Consider the following 13,199-nt stretch of genomic DNA (forward strand, 5'->3'; position numbering starts at 1 on the left):
AAAAAAAAAGAATTACCACTGAGTTCCTGTTAGGAAAAATGCAAAATCAAAAGAAAATGGAATGATATCTTTAAAGTGCTGAAAGAATAGCAGAAAAAAACAAAACAAAACAAAGGCTGTCCACCTGGTATAGCCAATGAAAATATACTTCCAAAAGAAGATAAAGATTTTTTCAGACATCCAAAAGCTGAGAAGAGTTGCCATAGGTAGACCTGCCCTATAAGAAATGTGAAAGAAAGTTCTTCAGGCTGAAGGAAAATGACACTAAATGGAAACTTGGATCTACACAAAGGAATGAAAAACACGGGAAATGGTCAATGTGAGGACAAATATAAAAAGTTACTTTTCTCATTTTTAAAGTACCTTTAAAACATAATTTAAAAGCAAGAATGATCACATTATGCTGTGGGGTAAGCACTGTCTGTAGAAGAAACACATGTGACAACATTAGCACAAAAGCCACATCAATGGAAATCCATACACACTCCACACAATAGAATGCTAAAACTAAAGCGGAATAGCTATTGTTACATTCAACAGCACGTAAAATTTCAAACACAGCATGCTTAGCAAAGAAGACAACACAGAAGAGTATACACTGCACAAAATTCTAAAATAGGCTAAACTGATTTATAGGGATAGAAAATAAATCAGGGGTTGCCTAGGGTGGAGAGTAGCATGGAGATCAACTGCAAAGAAGCCCTAGGGAACATTTTGGAGGTAATGGATGATCTATATTGATTTGAGTGGTGGTTACATGGATGTATGCATTTGTCAAAATTCATTGAACAGTACACTTAAAACGGGTTCGTGTTGTTATATGTAAATAACTCAATAAATTCGATTTCAAGTTCCTAGAAGATCCATATCCCCCTATCCCCACCCCCTATTTTTCAGCAGGAAAAGCTGAAGACCAGAAAGATTAATGGCTTCACCAATGTCTCATTGCCCCTGTAGGCAACACTGAGAGTGGTCCCTAAAACCTTAATCTAGAGCACATTGCTTTTTTACAACCAGGCACGGAACAAGAGAAAAAGGATAAAATGGATCAGTTACTCTAGAAAACGAATTTATTAACCAAAGAGAACAAAATGTTGAAAAAGCCTTAGGTTCCATTTGTTGAGGTGGCAAGAAAGACTTTTTTCTTTTTCTTTTTCTTCTTGGTATAGGGATGGAGGGGATTGGTACACCAATTTGGTACAAACTGTCTTCAGCAGTTAACTCTCCATGTAGCCTCTTCCTCCCCGCATCCCAAAAGGACCCCATTCAAGGCATTCTTCCTGTAGAGAGAAGGTCCTTACACTTCATGTTCAGAGTCATGTATTTCCTGTTTTGAAATTCATTTCAAAACAAGCCTTCTCTCATGCTGAAATATTGGAGTACAGTACATTGATGTTTTTCACGCATTTTAAAACGATTCAGCAAAAACAAATAACGCACATATATATACACACATATCTATACATACGTGGAGAGAGGGGGGAAGTATAAAAGGCAAGACAGTAACAATCTATAGATTTGAAAACTGTTTTAAATAAAATGGTGGAAGTGGCCAGGAAGAGAAGAACCAGCAGAAGGGAATTTAGTCATTAGAGACCTAAACTCATTGCAAAAGAAGGCGGAGAGGCTAGAAAGAGTGTAAGGTGAAGGAGAGGGAAGGAAATGAGGAGGCAGAAGCAGAGGAGGAGAAGAAGAAAAACAGGGAGGGAGGGAGGCATCCTCTGTGCAGAACTGAAAAGCTCTGATTCTTCTGATGAGCATTTACATTTGCATTGTGCCCATAATTCTTCCTATAAATTGTGGCCACAGACACCATGTGATTAGTTAACACCGTCTGTCTTCCTGGAGGAGACTGGCCTGTCAAATCCTAAATTGCAGAATCATAAAGGGCTATCTCTATGCTTTCTCGGAGACAACTAAAGAAACACTTTGGTGCTTCTCCAGGTTGATTTAGAAAAGGCTCAGTTCCCTGACTTGGATAAGCACACCTTTTTTATTTTATTTTATTTTATTTTATTTATTTTATTTTATTTTTGTTCTTGTTTTTTGCTTGTTTGTTTTTATTGCAGTATAGTTGATTTACAATGCTGGGATATGGGTGCCCTTTTTGGATGCGGCAGCCGCTCTAGGAGCGGTAATAGGCTCATTGAGAAGGGCTGGCCCTGCCAATCATCACCCTAGCCTCTCCATCCACCAAGCTTGCCAAGGTCTCAGCTCAGCCCCCTTCCTGGGAAACAAAATAAAACGAAAGAAAAATCCTCTTAAACAATAGGGCTGTCCAGGGAAATTCTGGAATATGAAGGCTGGAGAAGCCAAACATTGATAAACTTAATTAAATTTCTAATGAAAACAGAGGCAGCCTGTAGTGATTACTCTCTGTAACTGAGACTAATATTCCAATTAGGCTAATTCATCCCCTGATGCTCCAAACGTAGTTATAGGCTTAATCCATATTTCTTCCCTCTTGTCAACCATAACGTTCCATCCTTTTGGAAGCTCTGGTTTCCGGATAAAAGAGAGAGAGGGCTCTTGGCCTCATCTGAGCGACGTGTACTTGCCTGGACTCAGCCTGGTGCCTTCACGACAGCACGGTTGGTTTTCTCTCCCCTGCCTTCTCGGAGACACGAGAATTTTTCTGCTCCTCTTAAAAGCCTCATTTCAGATATCCTTAATCTTGTTTTCCTTCTCATTGTCAAGTTAGTCCTCCTCCAACATTTAAAAATCAAATAAATGCAACAGAGAAAGGGTTTTGTTCTTTCTCCTGCCCTAAAGAGAAGACAAACAGCTGTCAACCATGGCTGATTATCAATACAGTAGAGCCAAGTGTACTCAGCAGAAAGCACCCTCATGGGGTGTCCCGGGTGCCGGTTACCCTACTGGCACCACCAAACAGAACCCCACGGTGAGCCATGGTGGGTAGGGTATGCGTGGAGCCAGGGAATCCGAGTTTGTATCCCTGCTCCTCCCCTTACTACCGGGAGAAGTTACTTGATTTTTCTGAGCCTGTGTTTCCTCATGTGTAAAATGAGAATAATAAGAATTTTCTCAGGTTCTGGGGTATGGGTGAAGTGAGACAATATAGTTACTTTTTGTTGCTTTATTTCTATATGTCTAGAACCAGTGAAAAGCATTTTACATGTATTATTTCATTTCATCTTCTCAAAACCCCTTTGAGAAGAGGAAATCACAGCTTATAGAAAGGCAATACCTTGCCCACATGAATGAAAAATGTCCCTGCCGTATCAGTAAACAAAGGATGGTGTGGCCATCAAGCCATCAGCCACTGTAGCTACCGGGACTGTGCACCCTGAGGGGATTCAGGATGGAGAAAGGCAGGATACTGGCCCTAGATAGCTAAGGTGCTTATCAAAGGAATGATTTCAATGAGCCCAGACTCTTGCATCTTCCCATGCATAGAAAAGAGCTAACTTCATTAACTTGAGATGTCTGGTTTTCTTTAATTAACAGTCATCTTTTGATGTTTTTGTTGCAAAAGCTCCTAGATACCCTGGTTCCTCCCTCACCTCTTGAGAGCAGTCTCTCAGAGAGATCTGAGAAGCTGTCTCCTGGGCTTAAGTCCTCAGCAAGTCCGCCGGATAAAACATAGTTCTAAACTTCTAGGTGGTGCATTTTTTTTTTTCCAGTCGACACCCAAGTTCACAGGCAGAGCCAAGATGAAACCTCGAGTTGGTCTGGTTCCCAGTTCTGCTCTCCCCTCAACCAACACCTTACTTTATGTTCCTTGACAGGAGAGGCCAAAACTGCGTAGTATTTTTTTTTTAAACACCTTTATTGGAGTATAATTGCTTTACAATGTTGTGTTAGTTTCTGCTGTATAACAAAGTGAATCAGCTCTATGTATACATATATCCCCATATCCCCTCCCTCTTGTGTCTCCCTCCCACCCTCCCTATCCCACCCCTCTAGGTGGGAACAAAGCACCAAACTGATCTCTCTGTGCTATGCGGCTGCTTCCCACTAGCTATCTATTTTACATTTGGTAGTGTATATATGTCCATGCCACTCTCTCACTTCGTCCCAGCTTGCCCTTCCCCCTCCCCGTGTCCTCAAGTCCGTTCTCTGAGTCTTTATTCCCGTCCCTGCAGAGTATTTTTAAAAGCAGTTTCATTATCTTCAATTAAATACATTTGCTTGAACTACTCATTTTTAAGTTGTCAAACAGGAATCTCCCTCAATATGCTTTAATGAACACATAAAAGTCATTTGTAATGAACACATTGTTTATATGTCAATGGTGTTACGAAGTGCTTGAAACTAGTTTGTTTTCTTAATTAGATTAAACAGGTTTCCTCCAATCTTCTTTACTTTATTGATTTACCTAATGAAACTTTTTTTCATAGATAGTACAAATGTAAATTTCAGCTTGGCCTGTGAACAAATTATCTTAAATTCTGAATCAGTGGGGCTTTAATTAATGAGGCTTTACTCTGTATCACTAGTGAGGCACAAAGATGTACTACGTTAAAATGGTCCTAATGAGAACAACTCTCCACTTGTAGCTAAGGAAGATGGCCTTGCTCAGGTCACTGGAGAAGGAGTTGCTTTCCTCCCACTTCCAATCAGGTTACCCGAGGTGGCTGCAGCATTGCTACCAAAGGGCTCAGTTAGAAGCAAAACAGAGGTGATAGAAATTGAGGAAGACAAGGAATAAGGGAGGCCCTTGGAGGAGGAAGGGTTAACTGAAGCCCTACAGTTAAAGCAAACCTGTGGCAGGTCAGATCAGCAGGTGGTCAGAAGTTAAGGAGCAAGGCAAGAAATTAAGTCGTTGACATTTTAGTTGGAGTAACTGAAGCAGCCTCAGTGAAGCCATAGTAAAGGGGTGGAAATATGAAGATAGTGCTGGGGTGGCCCAGGAGCAGCACCTCCCAAGTGGCCAGCTGGGGCTCCTGTGGTTCCAAACTATCAGCCCCACAGAGCAGGTGAGTGTTTACGGAGAGGTCACTTTTCCACGGGGTGGTATGAATCACATTATCTGAGGGTGTCAATACTCCTGGGCAGGACCACCTTCTGGGGAAACCTTAGGGGTACCTGGAGCAGATCCAAATGATCTAGACACCCAAGACTCATCCACTCACTTCTTCTCACCTCTAGGACATTGTCTAAAGGCTAAGCCAGATCATGGCCTCAGGATACTGGTAGTAAACTGGCAGGAGTCCAGTTACTCAGAGAGAGAAAAAGCTATGTAAAAAGATGGGCATTCATTAATACTAGTCAACTGTGCGTTGGCTGGTTTCCTTGTGCCTAGTAGTGTGCTGAGCATTTTATAAGCATTATTTAATCTTCACCACCACCCAAATGTATAAGCACTACTGAATAGTTTTGGATATGAGGGAGCTAAAACTTGGAAATTTCAAATAACTTCCCCAAGGCCACGCTACCAGTAAGCAGCAAAGCTAGAGCGGGTCTGACCTGGAGGTTGATATCAGAGTCAACAGTGAAACACACAGTGATGTGATATGGAGGAGAAAGAAGGAACCTGGAAGTCAGAGACCCTCCATCACAATTACAGAGCCCGTGAATGACTATGAAAGGCCACAGGTGACTTGAGGAATCCAGAGCACCAAAGGAAGACTTTAAGTTGTCCTCAGGCAACTGTGGCCAGGGAATCACAAATGGCAAGCAACTGGTGTAAGCCAAAGTGAAAGGTGTGACCTAATCTGACGGAGGGTTTTTTTTGTCTCAAGGCAGGACCCTGTGTCCCAATGAGGACCGACCTAGACCCCATGGTTGAAGTAGGGAAGTGATACCTGTGTGCAGTGCATCCTGCTAAGAGCGAGGAGAAAAATGGGAGTACGGCACATCCCAACAGGTGGCGCCAGAGAGCCTCCTTCTGCACGTGGAAAACGAGCTGCCACCACCGTTATCTACATGGCCATCCCTTAGAGAAATAAAATGCTTTAGAAGAGGTTATTTACACTAGTGGTAGAATGGTAATAAGAATGTGAGAAAAAGCAGGTTCCTTTTAATAGGCGCAAAGGCGAAAGTGGTAGAATTAATTTCTGTAAGTCAGATTAGGTAAAGTTTGATTTTGTCCACTCCTAGCTCCCTCAAACTGTGTGAATTTATGGCTTTTTAATTTAGTAGATGGAAATTAAATAAAATTAATTCTTAAAAATAAACTTCTTGGGGCTGCCCTGGTGGCGCAGTGGTTGAAAATCTGCCTGCTAATGCAGGGGACACGGGTTCGAGCCCCGGTCTGGGAAGATCCCACATGCCGCGGAGCAACTAGGCCCGTGAGCCACAACTACTGAGCCTGCGCGTCTGGAGCCTGTGCTCCGCAACAAGAGAGGCCACGACTGTGAGAGGCCCGCGCACCGCGATGAAGAGTGGCCCCCACTTACCACAACTAGAGAAAGCCCTGGCACAGAAACGAAGACCCAACACAGCCAAAAATAAATAAATAAATAAATAAATAAATAAAATTATAAAAAAAAATACAAAAATAAACTTCTTAAAATGTGAAAAAAAAATAATAATAAAGTAGTGGTAGAAAACTTGAGTACCAGTGTGACTCTGACCTAGGCTCAAGTCCTTGTTCTGCAAGCCGTCATTACCTCTGTGAGACTAGACTAGCAACTTCATCACTTAAAGCTCTGTACTCCCATCTGTGAAACAGTGGCACTAAACATAGGAGTTGACTTCCTGAAGTTGTCATAAGGATTAAAATAAATCACATATACATGTATTGTATTAAAATAAATCATGTACACAAAATGCTTAGCCAAGTGCCCGGTACACGGTGCACATAAATGCTGCTGGTTACTATTATTTATGCTTTTAAATACTCTTTCCCAGTCACAGTTTCATCTGAATTGGGAAAATCCGGTACCGGGCTCAGTAGACAAATGTGAGAGCACGTATAAGATAGCAACATTTTCTTGGCTCTGTCTCTGTTCCATTCCTCCAGTAAGTGATATTTCCAAACAGAGCTGGCAGGCCAGGAAAATAGCTTGCCAATGACCATTTACTGTTTCATCCGCCCAGGTGGAAAAGGACAACAGTGGAGACATCGTTCATTGAATTTTGAAATTTTTCAACAACTAAGCACAGTGACCTATGTTTCATGCTGTCTCTTGGCAGAGATGCTGAGGAAACATGAGAGAGTAACCCCAAGTTAGCCTTCAGGAATTCTGAGTTCTTACTTTCTCAGTACTTACAATGGAGCAGAATTTAGAACAAGTCCCTAAGGCGTGTTGGTTGACACTTATAAATAACTGACTTCCGTGTAGCTATTTTAAGGTTGAACATGCACTATCTCCCTAACATATTGTAAACTCCTTAAGGACTAAAACTTTGACTGATACTCTTGTCACTTTCCCTAGAGCATCTAGGATGGGGATGTGTGCATAAAAAGTACCCAATAAATATGTATTGATTCATTAATAGCAGGACTCAGGATTCAGAAAACAAATGCAATTTCATCCAGGTGGAGGGGACCTGTGAATCCTTTGTTTGTCCATCCCTAATAGCTGTAAGAAATGTGTGTGTGTGATTAAGAACTTTATGGGAGTAAGCAGGAATGATCAGGGCGCTTTTTCAATGCAGGAATTGGAATTCCAATGCTGCTCCAATGCAGCCCAATTGTACCAGGGAATAATGGACCGCCAAAGGATGCCTAACCAGCATGATGCTAGAGTCCTCCAGTCTTGGAGCGCTTAGGTGCTGATTCAAGGGCAGTGATTTCTCTGCACCTCAAAGCAACCACCATTGTGGCTTAGAAGAGAGAGAATGGTATCCCTCAGCGCTGACCAAGAAAACCTGCTCTAGGAATCTCTGAGTATTTGATGTGACCGTCACAATCCGTAACTCAAAAGGCAATAGAATCTCTTTGCCTGGATGTGGGTTTAGAACTGCTGGCTGCAATGTGGAAGAATAGATGGGCACTGGGGACCCCTTCCAAGTCCAACACGATGATTTAATTATTCTCCCACTTACCGTAGACTACAGAAGAGAGTCTGGCACCAGGAGCAAAATATCATATAAAATTAAGCACCTAAGAGTTGAAATTTTTAAAAGAGCCATTTGGCAACTTCTATTCCTTGCTTGTTGACAGTGTGAACTTTGCTTGGCAAGTTGAAAAGCTATACCTAACAAACGCTATCTGGCAATTAGAAGCACTTAAGTAAGCTAATATAATCAATTATGTCTTTTAATTTGCCAGGCAGCATTTACAGGGTTTAATTTTCTGCTGCTACACCTTCAGGTGGTGTTCAGAGTCATGTGGTGTTCATAATCTAATAGAAAGATGCACTGGTATTATCTATGCTGAATTCCCCATATGCACTTCTGCCCAGACCAATACCCTCTGTATCCCGTACCTAGAGGTGAAATGTTTGTATAGTGAAGAAGAAAAATCATAAGATGTTTACTCAATTATTTTATTTGACAACATTCATGTCATCCACCTACCAGTTTCCCCACAAAGAAATTAAAAAATCAGTTTCAGTAACAATAGAATCCAAATACAGAAAAATACTATTTAAAGGACACACATAATGTAAAAATTGAGATATAAATAAATAAGAGAAATAAATTTAAAGCCTAAATCTCTTATCATGGTCTGATATCATTTGAAAAGAAAGTTTCCTCGTAGAAAAAAAAATTAGATGTAGGATTCTGGTCAGCATAAAACATATATACTGACCTATTTGATGTCTTTGAGCAAAACTTCAAAGTACTGATACCAATTAGATTATGATATTTTAAATATCATCACTGTTTAGGAGATAATGTGGGAAGTGTCCCTCATAAAAGAGGAACTACTTCTCAACAAGAGGATGAGGTCCACAAATAATTCTTCCCTATATCTGGATAGCACTAGAGTCACATGTAATAAACAGTGGTACTTTTCCTCTGGGTCATCAAGAAGGAAACATATAAATGTAAACAGCAACCGTCCTCTTAGAAAACTGCAAGCAGATAGTGTCAGAATGACAGAAGTCCATGGTAACATTAAAAATCTTGAATAAAGGAAAAAGAGGAAGAATTCATTGATTTTTCCTGTTCTCTCCACGGACTGGAAAGGACCCTTATATTTGGCATATGTAAGCACTGTCTTTCAGCCCACCCAGTAGGTATTTTATTGAATAAGAAGTCCCACCCTCGGGGCTTCCCTGGTGGTGCAGTGGTTGAGAATCTGCCTGCTAATGCAGGGGACACGGGTTCGAGCCCTGGTCTGGGAAGATCCCACTTGCCACGGAGCAACTAGGCCCGTGAGCCACAACCACTGAGCCTGCGCGTCTGGAGCCTGTGCTCTGCAACAAGAGAGGCCGCGATAATGAGAGGCCCGCACACCGCGATGAAGAGCGGCCCCCGCTTGCCGCAACTAGAGAAAGCCCTAGCACAGAAACGAAGACCCAACATAGCAATCAATAAATCAATAAATAAATCTTTAAAAAAAAAAAAAGAAGTCCCACCCTCAAGAGCTCATACAGTCAGTCTGTATTATCCCCAGAAGATTCTTCAACTGTCCTTGCTCAGACTGAATTAGTTATCAAAAGATAGCTTATTCAGCTTTATTTTTAACTGACAAAACTTGGACGCAACCAAGATGTCCTTCTATGAGTGAATGGATAAACTGTAGTACATCCAGACAGTGGAATATTATCCAGCACTAATAAGAAATGAGCTACTAAGCCATGAAAAGACATGGAGGAACCTTAAATGCATATGACTAAGCTAAAGAAGCCCATCTAAAAAGGCTACACACTATAGGATTCCAACTATTTGACATCCTGTAAAAGGCAAAACTATAGATCAGTGGTTGTCGGGGATTGAGGATGGGGGAAGGCATGAATAGGCGGAGCACACAGGATTATTAGGGCAGTGAAACTATTCTGTGTGATGGTATAATGATGAATACATGTCATTATACATTTGTCCAAACCCATGGAATGTACAACACCAAGAGTGAACCCTAATGTAAACTATGGACTTTGGTGATTACAATGTGTCAATGCAGGTTCATCAACTGTAACAAATGCACGGCTCTGGTGGGGATGTTGATAATGGGGGAGTCTATACCTATGTGGGGTTAGGGGGTATATATGGGAAATCAATGTACCTCTCAATTTTGCTGTGAATCTAAAACTGCTCTTTAAAAAAGTCTCTCTCTTTTTTTTTTTTTTTAAAGTGGTTTGTTAAATTGTCCTGCATCTTGAAAGCAAGAAGAGAGTGTCCTAGAGAGCAAACCTCAGAGTTCAGTTAAAAGCAGTTAGGACTTCCCTGGCGGTCCAGTGGGTAAGACTCCACGCTCCCAAAGAAGGCAGCAGGGGTTCCATCCCTGGTCAGGGAACTAAGATCCCGCATGCCTCATAGTGCGGCCAAAAAATTTTTTAAAATAAAATTAAAAAAGCAGCTAAGAAGAGGAGGGAGTCTAAAGGTCCCCTTTAGACCAGTGTGTTTGCCACTCCCAACCATGTGACCTTGGAAGGTTACCCCAACCATTCTGGAGTTTGTCATTGTTAGAGCTCTTCCAGCTCATATTTGCAATGAGGCAATGGAATTCTGTTCACTGGAAAGCTATAGTCCATTTTCCAAATTACTTAACTGTTGATTTTATTTTCATGGAAATCAGTCTTTTTTTTGAGTTTGATTAGTGAGAGTTCATCTCCCAGAGGCATGTCACCTTCTGAATCTACTGATAAAATCAACTTTCTGAACCTAAAGGTGGAACCCTGAGAAGCCACCACAAAGTCAGGATGGAGCTCAAGGGAAATCCCAGCAGGAAACAGAGAACAACCGAAAGGTCAGGAATCTCCTGAATTAGGCAGGGAAATTTTGGAGATGTTTAACATAAGCTATACATTATATGACATATATATTTGGGATTAACATATACACATTACTATATATAAAATAGATAATCAACAAGGACCTACTGTATAGCACATGGAACTCTACTCAATATTCTGTAATAACCTACGTGGGAAAAGAATCTGAAAAAGAATGGATATGTGTATATGTGTAACTGGACCACTTTGCTGTACCTGAAACTAACACAACATTGTAAATCAGCTATACTCCAATAGAAAATAAAAATTAAATTAAAAAAAGAATTGATATATGTATATGTATAACTGAACCACTTTGCTGTACACCTGAAACTAACACAACATTGTAAATCAACTATACCCCAATATAAAATAAAAATTAAATTTAAAAAAATATATGTATACAGGCATCCCTCAGAGATATTGCAGGTTCAATTCCATACCATCACAATAGAGAGAATATAGCACTTAAAGGAATTACATGAGTTTTTTTGTTTTCCCAGAACATAGAAAAGTTATGTTTACACCATATGTGCAGTAAATCAAAGCACAATAAGATGAGGTCTGCCTATAATGCTATGGTTCAAATGTTTGTGTCCCCTCCAATTCATCCTAATCCCCCAAAATGATAGGATTAGGAGGTGGACTTTGAGGAGATGCTTAGGTCGTGAGGGTGGAGCCCTCATGAATGGGTTTACTGCCTTTTAAAAGAGGCTCCAGAGAGCTCCCTACCCCTCCCTAGCCATATGAGGACACAGCAAAGAAGGCACCAACGATGAACCCGGAAGAGGGCTGTCACCACAACACGGCCATTCTGGTGCCTTGATCTTGAACTTCCCAGGCTCCAGAACTGTGAGAAATAAACTTCTGTTGTTTATAACCTACCCAGTCTGTGATATTTTGTTATAGCAGTCCAAAAGTACTAAAAAACACAATAAATACATAACCTTTTTTGCAGATAATAATAATATATATGAAACCAAAAAATTGAGAAAAAGTATAAAGAAGAAAAATATAGTCATTTGTTCCACCCATAGATAATCACTATTAACATTTTCCTATACATCCATAATCTTTTTGCTATGTAGAGATATATCTACTTTTTAAAAAAAAAATGGGATCTGCTCTATCAACTCTTTTCTTTTTCACTTAATAAAATATCATGAGCATTTTCCCACAGCTTTCCCATATTTTTAAGATTATTATTTTTAATGATCACACAGTATTCTGGCTATAGATGTATCGTAATTTATTTTACCAACTCCGCTATTGTTTGACGTTTAGGTTGTTTCCACTGTTTGCTATTGTAAAGAAAAAAAAAAATGCTGCGATAAATATCATCATACATAAATCTCTGGGCACACCTTTGATTATTGCCTTAAGATAAATTCCCAGGCATGGAATTACTGGGTCAAAGTGTGTAAATAAGTTTAAGGCCTTTGATACTTATTGCCAAGTAGCTCTCCAAGAAGCTGTTCAAGTTTACAGGCCCATCAGCCATGTAGAAAAGTGCCTCAGAATTTTAATAAATGCTTGGAATGGCTGAAGAATCCCAGACCCTTATTACAGCGGAAATACATTATTTTAAATGGCATGCAACTCGTATCACCTATCTTATTCTAACATGGGATTAATTCCAGGGGAACTTACTTTCAAGTACACTATTTTATTGGGCGGCTTATTTTATACATTGATACTAGTGGATTATCAAAAAAGATGATCTTAGATATGTGAGATTTTGAAAATGCATTGGCCGTTATTTATGATTTTGTGCCTTGAGTTTTTCCCTCCTTGAATATACTTTGCTTTCATAAAGAAAATTGATAGAAAAAAATCTTTTTTTATCTGTGGAAAATATTCCATAGCTCAATGTATAGAACTAAATCTTGTCCAGAGAATGAGATACATCTGTTTTCATGTAAAAAGCCAAGGTCAAAACAATACCTCGTGCCTCATTTATTCTCTCAACTGCTATGACTGGCAGAAACAAATCCAACGGGAATATTCCCAGTTTCCAAGTAGAGTAACTGAAACTCAGAGATATAAATTGACTTTGTTAAAAATTACAGAAAATAGTGACACTGCCACAAAACTCCAATTTCTTTATTGTGGTATTGTATTGTAGTATATCCTACTATGCATTAAGAAGAAAAAATCACAACCCAACACATAGCAATACCTGTGTTGTACATAGCTCACCAAAGGAAGGTCTTTTCCAAGGTGATGTACAGCTGTGAGGAGCAGAGGGCCAGGAGAAGAATGTTCCAGCCTGGGGCTCTGAAGGACAGATGGGTCACAATGCCCTGAGTCTCTTGATCACATGGTCGGTGATCCACAGGCTTTAAGAGCCTTGAAGAGGTAGATACTGTCATCTGGCCTTGGGTTTGCAATTGTAGAGCCATATGC

The 13,199-nt window shown here is 40.3% G+C and overlaps 1 protein-coding gene across 23 annotated transcripts in view; it reads right to left on the bottom strand.

Annotated features, from left to right (window-relative positions):
• The window catches only part of LOC309619657 (uncharacterized protein), a 386,823-nt gene that overhangs the window by 223,107 nt on the left and 150,517 nt on the right, over positions 1-13,199 (bottom strand). For 3 of the 23 annotated variants that reach the window (XR_014239108.1, XR_014239109.1, XR_014239111.1), the window contains exon 6: positions 2,559-2,766. The exons of 16 other annotated variants lie outside the window; for them this stretch is intronic. Coding sequence is in view for 2 of the 7 variants with exons in the window: in XM_082375092.1 (XP_082231218.1) it covers positions 2,565-2,761 (197 nt within the window). In the remaining 5 variants the exon portion in view is untranslated. Of the gene's footprint in view, positions 1-1,048; positions 2,767-13,199 lie in introns of those variants that run through there. 4 more of the 23 variants (XR_014239097.1, XR_014239107.1, XM_082375092.1 and 1 more) reach the window with 3 other exon arrangements.

Source organism: Balaenoptera borealis (genome assembly GCF_965194805.1).
Source record: "Balaenoptera borealis genome assembly, chromosome: 21".
NCBI lineage: Eukaryota > Metazoa > Chordata > Mammalia > Artiodactyla > Balaenopteridae > Balaenoptera > Balaenoptera borealis.